A 19351-nucleotide genomic window follows, 5' to 3' on the forward strand; every position below is an offset into this window, starting at 1 on the left:
GTACCGAGGGAACGGGTCCTTGGCTGTGGGATGAGAGGAAGATGGGTTAAAGGGGCGACCGGTTTCGGATGTTTACAGGTATCTGACGGAACCGGAGACATTCTTCGCTCGGGAACTTTGTGGACCACTGGTATTTCTATTCCGAGATGATGTAGATGGAGTAAGTCAACGCGCCTGAGCAGCCCCGGCAGCAAACCCCAATCACCGGCCCCATCGCTCGAGAATCTCCCTCCTCCTCTCACTCCTCTGCCTCGCCTTGCCAGCGTCGACCCTCTCGATCCTCTCCTTGACCTTCTCAACCTCCTGCCCCAGCACGGCGATGGAAGCCTCGATCCCCTCGTCCACGAGCCGCACGTCCCCAAAGGGGCTCTCGGCCAGCAAGCTGTCCCGCAGCAGCTGCACGGCCAGCTTGGCGTCCGCGAGTCGGGACGCGGCGGCGCCCTCGAGCGCCTCCTGCGTGTTGCGCGCCACATCGCGCGCCTTGGCTTGTCGTTCGGCGAGAGTCGTCGAGAGCGCCGCCGTCTGACGGGCGCCGTCCGTGGCGTCCTCGGGGAATGCGACGGCGAGGGTGCGGAAGAGGGTCTCGAGGGGCGGCTCGTCCAGGCCGGAGGACCGGCGGCGGTGGGCCGTGTTGGAGCGGTTGCGAGAGGGGGATCCGGGCCCGGTGTTACGGCGGCGGACGGGGGAGACGAGGTCCTGGGCAGGAGTTTTCTTCTTGGGGGTTGAAACTTGGGCGGCGAGCTCTGCGCGAGCGGTAGCGAGGAGGTCTGTTGTAGCCGCCTGGTGTGACTGGAACGCCTCGATGCGGGCCGAGAGCCGCTCGATGTGGTCGAGGAGATAATCCAGGCACTCATCAATCTGACCTTGTTAGACATTGACCTCATCTCTACGAGGGGACCTGAGGGGATGACGCACGTAAACAATAGCTGCAGCCGAGCGATGCAGAGATTGTCCGTTCTTGCTGGACAGCGACTTGAGAGCGGGTTCGAGGTATTGTTGCTCGACTGACATCTGGGCCACAGGAAGGATCTCGGTGTAGAGGGACTCGAGCTCCTCCTGCGAGGTTTTGACATCGTCCGACGGGTGCGAGGCCACGCCGTTATGGTGGGCGGAGCTGAGCGCCTCAAGGTAGAGGCGGTCCAGCTTTGTGCGCACCGTTTCAACTGTGTACTTGATCAATCTGCGACGAGGTGAGTGAGGTGTCTCGGAAGCAAGTTGTCTGATGGAGGACCACGTACCTCATGCAGATCTCCCGAAGCTTTTCGACGTTTTCGCGGTCCTCGGGGTCTTCCGTCTCGAGTTCGAGGCCTAGCTTGCGCAAGCTGAGCAAGAGCTTGTCGTCGGAATGCAACAAGCTGTCCAGCGTCTTTTGCAGACCATTTCCAGAGACCTTGGACTGCTGCTCAATGTCTGATGCTCTGTATTCAAGGCTTTGAGACAACTCTTCAACCTGGGGTCATGGTTAGCGACTGACACGCTCACTCAGTGTGTGTGTGCGGAGGAGGCAGCGGTACACACCGACGTCATCATCTTCTTACGATCAGAATCGTGTTTTTGATTCCGCTGGAAGACGAGATCGGAACGATCCTCTTCGACCTTGGCGTTGGTCTTGACCAGCTTCGCCAGCGCGTCCTGCTGCTGCTTCAGAGTCTCGGTTTGCTTTACAATCGCGGCTGTGGACCGGTTGAGCTCGTCAATGGCGGTCTGAATCTGGCGCTCGCTGAGAGCTTGGACGGCGGCCAAGTCTTGCGACGCAACCAGCTTGTCCACTTGGCCGGACTTGTCGAGGCTTGCATAGCTGGAAACACCTGATGTGAGACATGATTCCCCGGGTGTGCGACGGCCAGCCGTGAGGGTACTTACAGGGCCAGCTCGTCTCTGGATAAGAGGTTATCAGGGCCGAGGTGAAGGCGGGCCCATTCGGCGAATGCGGTGCCGTGCTCGGGATCGTCGAGGGCTGCCTGCAGGGTGCGTCTGTCGATGGCGATACCATAGCCTCGTATGATGCTCTCCAGGCTTGAGATATCCATATCTGCGGACGAGTGCGGATGTGGGTACGGAATGAATGGCGAGAATGCTGCAAGAAGTGTGGTCAAACAGAGGAAAACAACCGCAAGCGGAGGCAAGGTTGATTCTTCTTCCTTTACGTAGCACCTCGTATTCGAAATGAAGAAGAAAAACAGGTTTAGACTCCAGGTGCCGCACGTGAACCAAGTTCCGAAGTAACGAAGGACAGGCCGTGTCTTGACGTCTGATCCGGGACGGCTATAGCTTCAGCCTCGACTTCCTAGTGAACACTGGAGCGAGAGAGGGAAAAAGGGGTGGTGGCGGATGGGGTGGGCGGTGTTTCGTTTCCTTAGGGAGCGGATGTAGCAAAACACACGGGATGTCGTCGTCCAATGACGGGAACCGAATGAGTTTGTGACGCGGTCCACGAATTACATCCGCCGCGAAGAGGCCAGCAAAGAGTCGTGAAGTACAGAAAACGTACCAGGTTCCGGCCTTCGTTCGGTGTAGCCAAGTTACGGCGGTGATTCTGAGGAGCTTCAGTCAGGACACGCACCCACACGCGCACACACACCGCCGTTGTGGTGCAAACGTTGGCCAGCCAGATTCGGCTTGAGGTCGTGTCTCGTGTACTCGCGTCTCGGCTCGGGTTGCTTTCGCTGTTTTTAGTAAGAGAGAGTTGCGGGACGGTCCGCTGGCTGCTGCGCTTCCTCAAGGGGCCTAGGGTTCAGGGTCCTGGTAGGAATTGAGACTCAATCAGACTGTCCGTAAGTCAGCCAGTCAAGTGTGAGAGCTTCATTGGGGTGTATTGAAAAAGCAAGAGGATGTGAAGGAGGTGAAGGTGAAAGTGACGGTAACCGTGACGGTGCAAACAGAATTGGAAACGACAGAAACCCACTCGACTAACCGGACAATGTGACTAAGCCAATTGTAGAATTCATCTCCACTAACTAACCCAGCCAACCAACCACACTGTGTGTCCCAACGGCTTCCCGCCTGCACGGTCTCCTTTGCGCCCCCGTCCGCCTCCCCGTCTGCACCGCACCGGCCGGCCCCTTGTCATGCGCTCCATGTCTTCCGTCTGGAAGACTTACACCACCACCTCCAACGTTCCATCCTCAACCTGGGGGGATCATGGTACACACTATACTTTTACATACGCCTGAATGCATACCCGATGACCGAAAGCCAACAGCAACTTCCCGTCCTCCCGTCCTAACCCTAGAGCCAGAGTAGGTCCTCCCCCCCCCCTTCGTGCACGGCATCATGCGGTTGGAGGCTTCTTAAAGGAACCAACCATACATATCTAGCAAAAGACACCGCTAAACAGCTGACGACAACCAACATACCCTGTACTGTTCTGGATGTCGTTTGTAGCCGGGGCCGCTCTGCCGTCAATCCGCCAGGCTACGTGCAGACGGCCCATCGGACCAAGGGGACACTTCAGCCGCGTTTGGGCCTAGGCTCGAGATCCCCCCCAACATGTCAGTTTTGACAGATGCAGATCCCCATGACTAAATGCTTAGACGCTTTGATGTTGAAGGCGAATCAAGGATATTCTTGACGTATTCAGCTGTCGGGATACCCACTGCGGACGCGACCAAAAGAGACCCAGACCGTCCGGCACGGTCCGGATGGAGGGGCCGTAGGATATTCTCGTTGAAGATGCGCAACGCTCTGATCCAGATTGGATTATGCCCCCGAGTCCAAACAGAGATGAGGCTTGCATTCGTGCCCACGGTGATATCTGACATGATCTGTCCGTGTCATCACCAACAGTCGACACCCCCCCCCGCGCTGCCCGCAATTAGATGATCCCCTCGTTGAGCATGCTTTATCCGTTCCGCGGTAGGTGGAGGACATGAAGGACTGAACGAGGCCTCTTCTTGTTCGCAGTCGAAGGCCCCTTGTGTTCGCCACACTTCCCGACGGGAACAGGTGAGTTATTAACGCCCGGTTCTCTTGGCCAGCAGAGCGTTTGTGATGCCATCCCACACACCACATCGCCCCGGTGGACCCCACGCCCAATACACACGCAATCTCCTCACTGCCCTCTTCGGATTCCATATCGCTTATCCAACAACGATTGTCTAACATGGCTTTCGACATTGCACTCTGCTAGTGAATGACGTGTCATGGCGAAGGGTGCCGTCTAGCTTTCGGCGAGCTCTCCCTCTCCCTCTTGGTTCATCTCGTCGATATATACCGGGCATGTACGACCTCGATCCGGGAAAGCATAAGCCTTTTTTGTGTCTCCATAGATTTCATGCTGTCTTGTTTTCCGTTCTTCGCGTGATTGCTTCACTTCAGAAGTCGCCGTTATTTCGGTTTGAGCAGTCTTCGGTCGTACACCACTTACACACACTCTTGTGTCCGTCACCCCATTCACCTACACACCCACCCCCCTCAACTCCCCATTTCTTTTTCGAAGTATGGCCGCAAGCATCTCCGCTTGCTTCGAGATCGTTTCTCTCCCAACCTACCGCTGTCTCAGACATTTCACATACCATGTCCCCAAGATATCACTACACGTGCCATTGCGAATGTCCCGGAGAAGCAGCGACGGAAAGAACAGCAACAGCGAAACACACGCATGGAGGGTCAGGGGGCGTACGGTTCTCCGGCGTATGGGTGAGATATTCTGGATCGTCGTCATCTACATCGCCAGTGAGCTGCTCATATGGTGCCTCTCCCTGGCACTGAGACTGGCGGGTCTGCAGTTCCTGTCTTCCATCTTGGGCATGCTTCTGGTGTTTGCGTCCATGGTCTCCATCTCGCAGCTCCGCCCGGGATCGGATGGCTTTTATCGTCGCAACATCAAGTCCAAGGTCCGTCTGAACCCCGTCCCCTCGTCCAACTGCTTCACAATGCTAACACGGCCAGGTCGATTTCATCAACAGCAACCTCGGCGTTGGCTTCCCTGTTCCCATCATCATCATAACCAAGGAGCAGATTCTTGCTGGTAAAGGTATCGGAAGGGTGATTGGAAACTTCTGTAAGAATCTTCACATTACCTTTTGAGCCCATCCGTCTGAACTAACGAACGAGGGAGTTTTCACAAACGTCATCTTCTGGGTTCTTGGCTGCTTCATCTCCTGGGGAATTCTGGCAGGCATCCTCGGACCCCCTCCTCTCTCCCACTGCCGCTTCACGAATAGCGAGCTCGAGCAGGCGTGGCAGCCCGAAGCCGCCGCCGCTTCTCAGCCGCGCGCCGAGGCGCCACTGCAAACCATCAGCCGAAGGGCGTCAGATACAACGACCCTGAACGGAACCGTGGTGACCGGATACCACACCGACAAAGAGGCGGGGCTGGGCCCGGAATCGAGGACCGTCTCGGCTTACTTCACCGACAGCGACTGCCCAACTACCATTCAGCCCCCGAACGCCGCGGGCGAGCTGTCGAGCCGGTCATCGTTTTCAGTTCCGCGGCGGCCGGACGACTCCAGGAGCGAACATAACAGGTTGAGCAGCTGGGCCAAGGAGTGCTACCCCATGGCCCTCGCACTCTTTTTCCTCTTCGTCGTCGGCATTCCCGTCTCAAGCGCCACTCGCAGCGACTGGGCGATGGAGGGTTGCATGATCTGGTTCACCTGGGTCAGCAGCACGCGGCTGCAACGCGGTTTTAGCCGGAGCCATCTCTTCGCCGACTCCCCTGGTTTCAAGACGACAGCCGTCACGCTCCTCAATCCGGTTCTTCTCACGACGCTCACAATGGTCGCCTACACTCGCGCCAAAGCCGCAGCGGACAACCTGCCGATCGAACTAAAACTCATCCTGTTCAGCAGCGGCAACTCTCTCTCCGATCTCATGACGGCCGCGGTCGACGACCAGACCCTCAGAGAAGGCGGGAGAATTTGGTTTGGCGCGGGCGATATGGCCCTCTCGATTCTCGAATGCGGTATTGTTGTTTGGGGCTTCAAGCTTTTCGAATGCCGCCGGCAGATCTGGTCCCGCGCCGGCGCGGCCGTAGTGTTGATCTCTGTCGGCATGGCAGCGCTCAACGTCTTCTTGTCCGTTATCATCGCAATCAAAACCGGCCTCGGCGGCGGAGAGTCACTCTCCTTTGCGGCGCGGAGCACGACGCTCGCACTCGCGCGGCCGGCCATGGCCGCTCTCCATGGGAATAGGTCTGTGAATGCTGCGCTGGTGGTGAGCAACGGCATCCTGGGACAGTTGATGTACCCCTACGTGCTACCGAGATTGGGGATAGAAGGTCGGGACGAGGAACAACAGGACGAAGGTGACAAGTCGGCCAGGGATGACGCGCTAACGATCGCGGTAGGGGCGGCCATTGGAATCAATGGCGCAGCCATGGGCGTGTCCTACCTCTACGAGAGAGAAAACCGGGCTGCGCCGTATGCTGCGCTTTCCATGACCGTATTCGGAGTCATGACTGTCGTTTTCACCGCGGTTGAGCCGTTTACTACCGTTCTGTTGACGATAACGAGCGAGCAGTGGTGATGCTGGCAGTTCGACGGTAACAAGGGCTTCTTTTTGGGATAGCGGGCGGCAACTCTAGAGCAGCGGCATAGCATTTGGTTCACTGGCAAATAGATGGAGGCATTCGTTCTTAAACAGCTCATGGAATCGTCAGATGCGCGTGGTATTTTTTTGTTTTGGTGTACAGTCATGACTGGTATCGCATGTTAATGGGTCGCGGAATAAAATAAGAACAGGCTCGGGCCAAGCAAGCCATATCGACAGACGCGGCTCAACTTTTCAAACCCCCTCCCAGTCCTTGCTTGCTTGCTTGCTCGCACACATGTGATGCTACTCTTCGATTTACGCTGGCTGGTCTCACTCCAGTCTGCCATGTCGTGTTAGCGGTTTGTTGTGACATCATGTCGCGTGGAAGAAATGTGCCCACCTTTCAATCAAGTGCAACCCGCTCGCCGTCTCAACAACGGTGCTGATCTCGCCAGGGTTCAAGGCGAACGCCGCATCCTCAAACTCCTTTTGCATGTCGCCCTTGCCGAAGTAGCCCAGGTCGCCTCTCTTACGGGCGCTGCTGCAGTCTGATTCGGTCAGGGCGAGCTCACCGAGGGAGATTTGGCCGGACTTGATCTTCTCCTCGTGTGCCTTGATGATTTCGAGAGCGTCCTCCTTGCTGCGAGAGATCTCGGACTGCAGGGGCGTGCGAATTAGCTCTGGTACACACTACGCTGAGGGGGTTGGGGCAAGTTGACAACGCACCTCTCTCCAGCTCGAGGGGCGACGGCTGTCCTTGTGCTTGACCAGCAGGTGGGCGGCGCGGATCTTGCCCTCGGGGACGGGAACGGCCTGGGGCCTTGCGCCGGAGCCGGCGCTGTGGTGGGTGGCCATGTAGTGCTTCAACTTCTCCGTGTCGGTTCCTGCGGGCGGCTCCCAGCGCGAGACCTTTTCGGCAGCATTGAAGTAGTATGGGAGGTTCTTGGAGTTGGAGTGTCGCACTTCCCAGCCCGAGGGAAGACCGGTATCAGCCTGGAGGACATTGTTTTGTCAGTTATCGGCCTGGAATGGTGTTGTCTCGGTGGGTAAAGCCAACGCCCCAGCAGAGCAGCCTGGAGGGAGGCGGCATGCGACGGCCAACGAGTGAGGTTGAGGCTACGGTTGAGTGATCACCTCCGTGCGTACTTACCATTGTGGTGGTGTGTGGCGGCGGTTGCGACGAAAAAGTCTCGACTGGGATTGTATAGTTAAAGAAGCAGTGTGCTTCTGAAGGCAAGATTTGACGAGGGGAGAACGACGTCGTCACCGTGTCCCGGGCTGCTGTTCTGGTCTAGAGCGCAGGAGTAGAGTAGGATGGGGAAGAAGTAAGGTTGAAGAGTACGATGGGGTGGGCGTCGGGGTAAAAGGTACGAGCAGGCAGACGGAGCTTAGCTGGGCTAGGCTGGACGTGACTGGACGGGACTAAACCAGGTTTTGTGATGGAGACAGATCGTATCCGGTGCTACCTATGGTGGATGGATGATCAATGTAGAGGTACAGGAGGAGGAGAAAAAGAAGAAGAACAACAGCAGCAAGAGGTTCCTTGGGCGGCGAACTGCTAACAGATTGGACGAGAGATTTGGGGGAGACTGAACTGGAGCTGAAGGATGACGTGCGGCTGCCCGGGGTGACAGATGCCGCTTCGCTTCCTTTTGCACTGCGGGAAAATAAAAAAATAAGAGAACAGCGGGGGGGGCAAGCTTCTGCGGCCAACCAGCGTCAGTGGAGACACTGGAGAGTGAGGGGTGGGTTGCCGGGGGGGATCTGGTGACCTCTAGCATTGAGCAACAGGCAGGGACCACACACGAGAGCCCATCCCTCTTCCCCTCCTTTTGTGTTTCCCTGCCAGCTGTTTGTTGCGGTCCCCCGCCTTGCAGGGGAGGAAAGCGTTGGAAAGAGGAGTTCAATCCTCGTACTACCAATGGTCAGGTACCCGCTTAACTCGCAGCTGCGTCACGTGGAACTCGGAAGACGGGGACTGTACCTGCTTTGTCAGCCTGTCACTCGCCCTTTGTCCTGGACCCCCCTCGACCCCCCCTTGTACCTTTGCTTCATACATCATAGCCTGTCCAAGATGGCGGGCTCTGTTTCGAAGCCTGCCGAGCGAGTCGAAGGTTGTCACTTGTCGTTCAGTCCCAAGGTTTCCCATCCCAGCCCTGTCGATCCGTCTCATCACGCCCGTTTTCTTCCAGGATTTCTCCAACGGTACTCTGTACAAGGACCAGATTGCTATTGGGCCATGTCTTTCGCGGTCAGCGCAACTGCATGAACTTAGCTGTCCTCAAGTGCAGTCAGCGAATATGCCTGAGAACCGACGGTGTCAACAAGCCTCGCAAAACTGACATTGTGATTCTTGAGCGGACTTGGGTAGATTGTCCCGCCAGTTCAATCATCAAAATTATCCATCCTCTATTGCAGACGTGATTGCCACCTTGAACATCTAAGGTAGTGAGACAACTGCGCATGAGGCCAAAACTGTGTGACTAATCTATAGATATGAGGCCACAAATAGACAGCATTGGAACCAGATCACATGTCCATTCTCTTAGTGTATGTGTTCTAATCAGGACTTTTTCTACCACATCTGGTCCATCCTTCAGATGGTAATGCCTTATTTTCCTAGTGACTTACCTACAAATTGGTTCGGTGAATCAGCGGCTGGCGACCAAATGCCCCACCTTTTCCGCCGCCGCCTCAAAGCCGTGCGCTACCTACAGCCTCTTTCCACCTTTCATATTTGAATCCGTGCTGCACCTCGCTATTGCATCTGCTGCTGCCTCATCTTCGCAACAACACCACATTGCGCTGTTCTTCTCCAGAAGCACAAGAACCTTCGATTTTGGTTAACAGCCCCTACGCGACACATTCTATCGAAACGATAATCGCATTCTACCAAGGAAAAGGAAGGAAAAAAAAGAAGAAGAAAAATCTTTCTACAACTCCCAAATCGCTTCGCGACCGACCGGCACGATGGCTACCCCCATGTCTACCACCTCCCAGGACGAGTCGGCGAACAAGAAGCTCGAACAAATCACCTTTCGATTCTGCTCCGAATGCTCCAACATGCTCTACCCCAAGGAGGACGAGGAGACGCACCGTCTTCAATTTACCTGCCGAACCTGCCAGTTCACCGAGGAGGCCCAGTCGACTTGCGTCTTCCGCAACGTCATGAACAACGCTGCCGGCGAGACGGCTGGTGTGACCCAGGATGTGGGCTCAGATCCTACCGTAGGTGATTCCCAATGTGTTCTTGCCCCTGTTGTTTGCATCGGGTGCGGCCACGCCATCTTGTGCACTGGCTGCGGCAATCCGTCCGACGACTTCAACGTCTCGGCCGTCGTTGTCCAACCCGCCGATTCCCAGAGCAAGAAGGCGGAAATCACGTGGGACGACCTGATGGATATGGCCGAAGATGAGGCGCTCGACGAATACGACGAAGAGAAGGAGTCGGTCACCTCGGACGATATCAACCTGGGCTTAGCGGGCATCGCCCTTACCCGGGGCCCCGACTTGGCAAACCGCAACGTCTCGTGGCCGACCTTCCAGCTGGCGGTCAGCCGATGATGTGACATTTGCGACACGATACCCCGGAATCACGAATGGCTTTTGGATACCCTCCATCCCCCCCCCCCCCCCCCCCACGCCCGATGGTGCTGGGTTGGCTGTTGCAACGGAATTTTTGCTTCCACTTTGGATTCGAGACCTCCTTTGTGATCAGCTGGCTGACACTGCATCTTGCTCGGATCTAGCTTCCACGATCAAACAAGGAATGCCCCGTCTGCAAGGGCGGCGAGGCTGTTTTCTTCCAGTCTCAGCAGCGAAGTGCCGAGACGGGTATGGTATGTTGAAGCCGTCGTCTATTCCCTCCGCGAAACACGGTATCGTTGGCTAACCTGCCCGTCTGCAGAAACTGTTCTATGTTTGCTGCGATTGCGGTCACATCTTCCAGTAAAAGACGCGACCATTTGACGATACCCAAAGGATGTGTGTGTTGGAAGAGGAGAAACTGCATTGTACGGAGTTTTTACGGCGTTCGAGCTTCCAAATGGTTGTGGAAAAGGCCGAGGGGGCCACGGCTTTTGTCTTTTAGCTTTGCAACAATAAACATTGTCCTACAACTGGCAGCACTACTTTCTTGACCGCATGCCCCTCGTCGTGAGCCTGGAGCGATGTCTTTTACTTTGTGAATGGTGTTATGTTTGATGGAGATTGGTATCGACTGCCAACCTTGGTAAAACGCCGGCTCATGCTTTCATATAATACACTCCCGAACTCTTGATGATTTTCCTGTACATGTACAAACATCCTACACAGCTCTCTCCCCCTTCCCTTTGGATCACCCAGCAACAGTTGCCCCCTTTTATGGTTCTATGCGTGCATGGGTGCCATGGAAAGAATCTTGCTCCACTTCTTCCTCCTCAGCTCGGCGCCGACGACACCGTTAATGCGCGAGCCGACGGGGTCGCCGGCCTTGTTGATCAGAACGCAGGCGTTGTCGTCAAACCGGATGACGCTGCCATCGGGGCGGAGCGTCTTCTGCTTGGTGCGGACGACGACGGCGTGGCGCATGTCACCGCGCTTGACCTTGTTGGCGGCCGAGGAGCCAGCCATGCCGCCATCACCGGCGCCGCGGTGCTTCTGCACGACGACGACAATTCTGTCACCTGTTGTATCTCATGTTAGAAACCGAGTTCGATGTTGCACATGGAAAAGTCCGTTGTTGGTGGGGGCGGAGGCATACCGATGCGGGCGAGCTTCTTCTGGCCGACAACCATGGCGCACTCGACCATCGCAGCGCCCGAGTTGTCGATGCATTGCAGCACCGTCTAGTAATTGAGTCAGTACCGGATATTTCGCATGCATGGGTGTCACCCGAGGCAACAGACCTTCAGTTGAATCATCGTGGCGACGAGAAATAGGTAGCGAGTGAGTGGGCTGTAGAATACCAGATCTCCCCTAGCTGGTCACTGTCGCTGATGCTATCTCGAAAGGTGGAACTGCAAAGTTGAAATTCCGCGACTGCTCGGAATGACGGCAGAATGTATATCCGGGATCCTCTTTTGGTGGGGCCTTGGCTTGGGGTCCAGATTGGCAAGCTTGGTCTGGTTGCTGGGCTGCTGAGGCTTAGCCCGATCAGACGACGTGCATCTGATTGGCTGACACATCCAGCCAACCTGGTCTGTGTGACTGTTTTGACGTCTCAGCTTGGGGGTCCACTTGGACGAAAATCGCCTAGCCAGCGGCTTGGACGGCTTCTGGTTGGCTCAAGCCCCAGGAAGGCCCAATCCAATGATTCCCTCTGCTGTGTTGTGTCTATTGACTTCCCTGCCTTTGGACACTGTGCCTCTTTTCCCTTCCTTCCCTAGAATAGCTTTCTGTTCGTTTGCTATCATTTGCTGGAGGTCAGTTGGAAGTTTAGAACTGCCTTGAGCCCTGAGCCTGAGCCTGAGCCTGAGCCCGAGTCCGAGACGAACCCGTCATTCTTGGCTGGGCTGCAGCAAATTGAATCGGGACTGACGGACGGCGGCTTCTCATTTTCTCTTTCAGGCAAACCCCATCCAACGGAACCTCGCCTCATCCACTTTTAGTTCTCATTTCACTCCTCGCCTCGCTTCACCTTACCTTACTCTCAACCTCCTTGTCCGTCTCTGCTTCGCCTTCGTCTGTCCGGTCTTTCCCTTTCGGTGGGTGAAGCTATTTTGCTCCCCATATTCACTCCTTGATCCTGACCGGCGCCAAAAGACCGAACAGACAGGCGGCTAGCCTCACTCATATGATCCACGGCCCTGCGCATTCAATCTCCACCGCCCGCCTACCGAGACCAGCCACTCCCTCGTTGCTGTTTACGACCCCTCTGCGCCAGAAGATATGACGACACTCGACCTGAGCTGACCCTTTCACTTACCCAACCATTGCGCCTTGCTCGGAGGATCAGCCTGCTGCCCAGTCTCACAAACGAACTGCATCGCTCTAGACCCTCGGCAGACACTAGCGACAGATATTGACCCAGCCGTCACTTTGCGCTCGCTCTCTCACCCATAAGCAACGCCTCTTTTTCCTCTCGCCCGTTGCGTGCGCGGCTATCGAACAGAGTCCGACCGTCATCCATCCCGGTTCCTTGTTCCACTCCTTGTTCTGTGCGCCGACGCTGGTTCCTTTCGACGCTCTTTTAGCCTTTTCTCACTGTCGCCCGCAAACCCGCTGCTTCAACGTTGCGCCGAGGCTGAAACTGCGACGGCTGCGACGGGAATCATTCCAAGATGCCTCCCTCCGGTGCCGCGGTTAAGAAGCAGAAGCAGAAGCAGACACTGACATTGGCACAACTTGCCTCCTACGACGATTTTCTCACGGATGCGTTGGTTGACCATGTACGGTGCTCGGTCCGGCTGGGCCTCCATGCCCTTGCCATTCGAAGGCTGGAAAAGAAGATCAAGTTGAAGCTGACACGTTGCAGGCCTTCTACTGGACTACGATCCCCAAGAACCGGAACTCGTACCACCCTTCCCGAGGTGTGCGCGAAGAGGACATTACCCAGATCATCCAGAGCGAGATTGCCGTTAACAAGGACCTCGATTCCGCCGAGCGCAAACTACTATCTACAGATGGCTTCCGCAAGTTCTTCGCCGCCCTCAAGACGGACAAGGCGAAGGAAGACTTCAAGCGCCATATGCGCCGCTACACCCAGGTCTACCTTCCTGACTGCCCCTTCGAGGTCAATTCCACGAACCGCTACACGATTGTGTCCCACGAGGCTGCCATCACTGCCCGACGCTTTATCCGAAGGAACGAGACGATCAAGTACTTGGCCGGAACCCAGGTCAACATCTCCCCCGAAGAGGAGCGGGAAATGACGGCCCGTAAAAAGGACTTCAGCATCATTATATCCGCGAGGAACAAATGCGCCAGCCTGTTCATGGGCCCGGCCCGGTTTGCGAACCATGATTGCGGGGCCAATGCGAAGCTCATGACGACATCTTCGGCTACGATCGAAATCATTGCTACGAGGAACATCGATGTTGGGGAGGAGATTACCGTCACATATGCAGAGAACTACTTTGGGGAAGACAACTGCGAATGTCTCTGTAGGACATGCGAGAATCGGTGTATCAACGGTTGGGCGCCGACGGAAGGAGAAATCGGGGTCAAGAAAAGCATCGAAGACTCCGTCATGGACGGGTATTCTTTGCGCCGGCGCAGGAGGGATGAAGAGAGTGCTGCCCCTTCATCCCGGACACCTTCCGTCACACCGGACATACGGCCTCGGGTATCCAAGTCTCGACTGAGGGCTAGTAAGCCTGGCCGTGACTCGCTGGCAGTTGACTCGGCCATGTCCGAGTTTTTATCGCCGGATCAGAAGCGCTCTTTTGACTCTCTCGTTACGCCCCCCATCACGCCTTCAAAGAGGCGAAAAGTTTCAGCAACACAAGCAGTCACGGTTCCTCCAGAAGAAGCCCTTGTCAGCTCGAGAGACGGCTCCTCGTCCTCTGGCTCGGTGCGCAGCATGTCGTTGACGAGCGGTGCCAACGAAGATGGCTCGGTGACGGACATCACTGAGCCTGAGAAGGACACCCCGGAACCGACCCAGGCTCAAAAGAAGACGGAGCTTGTCAAGAAGGAGGAAAGCGAAGAGTCCACGGAGGAAGTTCTAGCCAAGGCGGAGCCGTTTTCCGTGCAACGGCAGGTCCAGATCGATACGACAGGTGCGACGTCTGCTGAAACATCCCCTCCGATTCGAACCGCATCTGTCATGGCATCAAGGTCGATCCCCATTTCCTCCCTGTGCAATCCGCCATCTCCGCCCTCGAAAAACCATAGGGGTGGCATCTCGGGGTGGACTGCCATAGCGTACTCAACGAGCATTACCGCCGCGACGAGACAGGGTCGTATGAGCATTGCAGCCGCCGTGAGCGAGAACGCCGACGCGAGACCGACGGCCATGTTAGATGCAGGCGCAACGACGATTTCAGGCAGAAGCGGTTTGGTGTCGATGCAGGTTGGCAGGATGCTCTCAGCAACGGAGCCGCTCGAGTACCCCCAACAAGAGTGCATATCGCAAACGTCAAAGGTTGAGGCCGTGCTGTCAACTGAACAAGACATACCGGGCAACCGCAGCTCCGACAGTGTGCAGACGTTGAAGGTCGAGGCAGTTGAGTCGATGGAGAATCCTGCGCCGGTCACTGATAAAATCCAAGTCTGTGCGAAGGTCAATGAGACGGTGAAAGAAGAGGAGGCTGCCGGCCATTCGCCGCCGCCGCCACCACCACCACAGCAACAGGCGGAAGCGTCAGGTCTGAGGAAGAAGCGCAAGTATCAACGACGCACCTTCATCAAGGAGACGACACCTCCCGCAAAGACCCGAACGCCCGGCGATTATACTCTAACGCCGTTACTGCTCTCTGAGCCGCAGACGGCATGGGTTCGTTGCATGAACTGTGAGACGGCCTTCGTGCAGCAGAATGCATACTACACCAAGAGTTCGTGCCCGCGCTGTGAGCGACACTCGAAGCTCTACGGCTACATCTGGCCTAAGACGGAGAGGGCTGGGCCTCGCGACAAAGAGGAGCGCATCCTCGACCACCGCATCATCCATCGGTTCCTGGGACGAGACGACGAGGCGCGCATCCGCGGTCGGAAGAGACCTACCGGAGGACTATCCGAGGCGCTCGAGGACGACAGGAGCGGAAACAGGCACCGCGGAGCTGCGGACCAAGATGCCGGGGAAGGGGAAGACAGCGCCGGGTTGAGACGGAGCGGTCGGATGCGAAAAATTAGCCTCAAAGTGGCGTGCCCGTGAGGAGAAGAGGCGCGCGAAGCAGCCAACCGGGAGTGGTCCGTCAACACCAAAAAAGACATGACGGGGGGCTTTCACTCAACTACAGTTTGGGCCCCCGAACGGAGAAACGAAGGAGGACGATTTATAATTGGAACGTGGGAAAACATGGGTTGGAAAGGCGTCTGTCTCATGTGTCATTGCGATAGTACCACATTCTGGCCTTTTTCCCTTTTCACTCTCGCTCTCTCTTGCTTTTTTTTTTTTGCTTCTTCTTTTGCTATGCATGCATAACTGCATGGACGATACATAGATACCATAGCTCGGCACCTTTGCATAACGTCCGTCCGTCCGTCCGTCCTGGGGAAGGGTTGCATAGGGGACAAAGGGTGACTTCTTTTTATTTCGATTTGGCGTGGTGTTGAGAGACAACATTCCAGCCGTTTGTCTAGGCTGGGGGGGTGGTAGACTACTTTAGATAAGGAGGATTTTTTTTCCCATGCACACAAACATTCGCGCTCACACCGAGGATCAAGGGACCCGGTGTAGCCAGGGGTAGGTAGAGGACGAGGACGAAGAGGAGGATGAGGATGAGGATGAGAAGAGAGAATTGATGAGAGCCAATTTCAATTCTACAAGGCGATGACATTTCCTCTGCGTGCCGATGTCGATATTGACCATCTTCCAAATTGCTCACCCATTTGTTGTTTTCCTTTTTGTTTTCGTGACCCCCCCCCCTCCAGCCCGTCGGATTCGGGCATTTCGCCCATCGGCCCTCGGTCTAGCGTGTGCACGCTTGCTGCAGCATCTAGCATTCCTTGTATGTAGCTGTGTAAGTGGTGGTTTCGGTCGGTGACCGAAAACGACGTTGAGGTGCCTCACCTTATCAACACCAATACCATCAACACCATCAACACCACCACCGAATCAGACAGGCATGGACTGGCTGACTGACTAGCAAACATTCTGGCAGAGAGAGACATTGCCTTTTCGACGCTCCCTCACCTCATCTCGAACAGTGCGATCGACGACCCCCCCACCACCAGAACTTCCCAGCACTAAAAGGCTTACACTGACTGCATAAGGACGGTGTCGTCGCGAACGGTGCGTCGCTAGCAGCCAACGCTAAGGCGACGCAAACGCTATTCAGGCTCTGAACCTGCCCTGCCTTCTGTCTCTCTCTCTCCTGGTGTTTCTTTTTTGCGTCTTTCCCCTGCCCTTGCTCTTGCTGCCCTGCTTGTCATAAAGCTCGAGCACCACCACCACCACCCAACACCCAACACCCACCTCCCCATGTCGTCGTTGTAGCTCGCTCGGGTCTCTGCTACCTCTCAGATCACTTCACCCACATACACTCTCACCGACTTATATCTTGGGCCCCTTCACCTGGACACCGCCAGCCAGCCCGCTCGCCCGCCCCCCCCTTCGGATCGTCCAAGACTAGAGGTGTCTTGCTTTCGCCCTTTTTTTCCTCCCATCATTTATTCCATCATCTATTCCATCCTTTCTACATCTTCTCCGGGTCCGCCTCCTCCCGTCGCTACGATGTCAACGGGGACCGTTACGCAAAAGGCCATGATGAGTGCCGGCCTCTCGGGGCCGCATAACTACCATTACCAACAACATCACCTGTACAACCCAGCCCCGAGGCTCTCCGCCCTCGCCTCTCCGCACCTCTCATCATCCGTCCGTCTCCAAGTTAAACCAGCCAAGACCTCGTCTTCGTCTTCGTCTTCATCTTCATCCTCGTCGAGGCGGTCGTCAGCGGTGGCCCGGCAACAACAACAACAAAAACAAGCAGCACGACAACCCCAGCCCTTGCACCCCCTGGCGACGTTAGTTGCCGTGGTTTTCGACTTTTTCCTGAGGGGCGTACTGGATCTCACGAGACCGCCGAGGGAGCTGGTCGGCCTCTTCGTGAGGGGCGTCTTTACCAGCCTGTGCTGGGCCTACCATGCGCTGCCCATGCCGGTCGCGATGGGCATGTTCTACTACGGATTCCAGAGCGTCCCCGACGGGCTCCGCAGCGTTGAGGAGTTGCGGGTGGTGCACAGCAGCAGGCCGGACGCCGGAGCGATGGCGGGCGGTGCTTCCGGCATCGACGGTCTCTACGGCCTGGGCGAGTTGGCTGTGGTGCGATGGGGAGATTTGGGTCTTGTGTCGGTAAGTTGTTTTATGACATCATTCTCCTCTTCCCTCTTCCGTCCGTTTTGTCTCGGCTCGGGTATGCGCTTTCATCTCTTCAAAATGAGGTATGCATCCGGAGCCAAAACAAAAGTGTTAAATAAATTAAAACCAAAAGGCAAGATTGTTGAGACTAACTGACTGACGTTGGGTCTAGGCGTTCTACTGTCTCTCCATGATGACGGCGGCGTATGCGGTCATGGTGCTCATGGAGCTGCGCGACTATATCCTCGACACCTGGGCGCTCATCGTCGACGAGGCCTTGGAGGTCAAGGCGCTGCTGCGAGCGGACGATGTCTAGCTCGGATGCCCACCGAAATGAGGGGTGGATGGGCGTCGTTCCGACACACGTCTGTTTTCGGACTCGTCCTTCGAGGGATCAATCCTACAGGTCGGCCGCAGCCACCTTTGTTTTTGATTGCTCCATTTCCTCGCCGTTGTAAAAAAAAAAAAGTTGCATTTCCCATTCTGTTGGGGGAAGACGAGGGAAGGGAGAAAAAAGGTGTGGTCAGACAAAGGGGACCTTCGTCCTGGTCTAACGCTTTTCACCGAGTGACATTGACGTCTCACTCTCACTCTCACTCACCTTCGACACACCCACACACACACACACACACACACGCTCGGTCTCTCACTCACTCTCAACTCGTTTCTGGGGCAAACGGGCGTCCAGCGGCGGAAAAGTTTAAAATGGCGTTTATCTGCACGGCGCTTTGGGCAAGCGTCTCGTATCTCTTGACGTGGCATTCTGTTTCCGGATCTTCGGTTGAAGATGGGAGAAAAGCGAGAAAGAAGGAAAACACAAGGAGGAGGGAGTTTTTTTTGGAAGGCGGAGTTACTCAAACTCCTCCATGATGGATTGATGGATGAACACAGGACAGGGCGCGCCTGATAGACCAGTCAATTGGCATCAGCGGATATGATAATGACCACATACAACACAACTACGCCTTTAATAATGAATAGAACTCTAATGATCCCAAGACTGCGCGCAGGTACTGGTGCAACTCTACTCCATCATCCACGGCGATGTGGATGAGAGAGCTGCGTAGCTTCCGGACTGGAGAGCGGACATTTCAATAAGAATACACTGGAACCAGGTGTCTGACTCTCGTCATGGCTTTTGACTTCACCCTTGCTGATGCACCCCAACTGTTCGACTCCACGTCGCTCCTCCTCTTGCTTTGCTTCCCTCTCACTCGTCAATGAAGGAAGAGCTGCAGACAGCGGGCTGGACATTTAGTTGGTGTCCCCGACGCCCTCTTGTCGCCCTCTTGTCGCCCTTTTGCAACTCTGCTGCAACCTGCAGCTTACAGGTTACCCACACAGCCCGCCATTGGACGCCACCTCCATTCCCGCTTCTCACCTCGGTCTCAGTCAACCCTCGTTTCCCCCTTGCCTTGCTTGGCCTGCTCTGCGCCCTTCCCCTACCTTCCCCGCATTCTTCGACCGTTCCGCGCCTGCCGACACCGACATGGATGGAGCTGTTTGCGGGAGACACACATCGGGGGGTTAGGCCTTCGAATGTATGCCCATCGATTCTTGGTCTGATTGTCAACTGTGGACAATAGCAGCTGGCCCGGCCGCCTGGTGTTCTCCGGACGGACCCCCAGTTGCCTTTCGTGTTTGAACTTCCGTCCTACCCCAGACTGCTTTCCCCTTCGTTCCGTCGGTCTCGAAACGGACACTCGTTATGGGCAGCCTCCAACACACCACAAGCGCCCTTCCGTAGTTCTAACCGTCGAGAGCCACACCACCCACGGACGATTTAGTCGGGCGCAGCGTATCCCACCACGTGTCGCCTTGGGCGAGTACGAGGCCTACCCGGCAGGGCATAATCGCTGATCCTCTTTCTTCCCCATTTTCGTCAATGGCACACTGTAACTCTCGGCCGTTTAGATGTCGGCTTCCGCCACACCCATC

The 19351-nt window shown here is 56.0% G+C and overlaps 7 protein-coding genes across 7 annotated transcripts; 4 read left to right on the forward strand and 3 right to left on the reverse strand.

Annotated features, from left to right (window-relative positions):
- Positions 1-201: 201 nt before the first annotated feature.
- On the reverse strand, positions 202-2030 carry CH63R_03491 (uncharacterized protein; the record flags this gene model as incomplete). The annotated part of the gene is made up of 5 exons (XM_018298466.1): positions 202-858; positions 916-1180; positions 1239-1450; positions 1519-1798; positions 1864-2030. 5 exons carry the CDS (start codon positions 2028-2030, stop codon positions 202-204), a joined length of 1581 nt encoding a protein of 526 aa, XP_018163282.1.
- Positions 2031-4439: 2409 nt separating this feature from the next.
- On the forward strand, positions 4440-6468 carry CH63R_03492 (uncharacterized protein; the record flags this gene model as incomplete). Its single annotated transcript, XM_018298467.1, has 3 exons — positions 4440-4835; positions 4891-5002; positions 5060-6468. 3 exons carry the CDS (start codon positions 4440-4442, stop codon positions 6466-6468), a joined length of 1917 nt encoding a protein of 638 aa, XP_018163283.1.
- Positions 6469-6804: 336 nt separating this feature from the next.
- CH63R_03493 (Peptidyl-prolyl cis-trans isomerase ssp-1) lies at positions 6805-7627 on the reverse strand (the record flags this gene model as incomplete). The annotated part of the gene is made up of 4 exons (XM_018298468.1): positions 6805-6814; positions 6875-7131; positions 7201-7467; positions 7625-7627. The coding sequence occupies 4 exons, from the start codon at positions 7625-7627 to the stop codon at positions 6805-6807; spliced, it is 537 nt and encodes a 178-aa protein (XP_018163284.1).
- A 1817-nt stretch (positions 7628-9444) lies between these two features.
- Positions 9445-10426, forward strand: CH63R_03494 (DNA-directed RNA polymerase subunit; the record flags this gene model as incomplete). The annotated part of the gene is made up of 3 exons (XM_018298469.1): positions 9445-9857; positions 10224-10308; positions 10382-10426. The coding sequence occupies 3 exons, from the start codon at positions 9445-9447 to the stop codon at positions 10424-10426; spliced, it is 543 nt and encodes a 180-aa protein (XP_018163285.1).
- A 416-nt stretch (positions 10427-10842) lies between these two features.
- Positions 10843-11375, reverse strand: CH63R_03495 (50S ribosomal protein L14; the record flags this gene model as incomplete). Its single annotated transcript, XM_018298470.1, has 3 exons — positions 10843-11138; positions 11216-11300; positions 11361-11375. The coding sequence occupies 3 exons, from the start codon at positions 11373-11375 to the stop codon at positions 10843-10845; spliced, it is 396 nt and encodes a 131-aa protein (XP_018163286.1).
- A 1359-nt stretch (positions 11376-12734) lies between these two features.
- Positions 12735-15268, forward strand: CH63R_03496 (Histone-lysine N-methyltransferase SET9; the record flags this gene model as incomplete). Its single annotated transcript, XM_018298471.1, has 2 exons — positions 12735-12842; positions 12929-15268. 2 exons carry the CDS (start codon positions 12735-12737, stop codon positions 15266-15268), a joined length of 2448 nt encoding a protein of 815 aa, XP_018163287.1.
- A 1521-nt stretch (positions 15269-16789) lies between these two features.
- On the forward strand, positions 16790-17729 carry CH63R_03497 (uncharacterized protein; the record flags this gene model as incomplete). The annotated part of the gene is made up of 2 exons (XM_018298472.1): positions 16790-17407; positions 17586-17729. 2 exons carry the CDS (start codon positions 16790-16792, stop codon positions 17727-17729), a joined length of 762 nt encoding a protein of 253 aa, XP_018163288.1.
- Positions 17730-19351: the final 1622 nt, after the last annotated feature.

Source organism: Colletotrichum higginsianum, chromosome 2 (genome assembly GCF_001672515.1).
Source record: "Colletotrichum higginsianum IMI 349063 chromosome 2, whole genome shotgun sequence".
Taxonomy (NCBI): Eukaryota; Fungi; Ascomycota; class Sordariomycetes; order Glomerellales; family Glomerellaceae; genus Colletotrichum; species Colletotrichum higginsianum.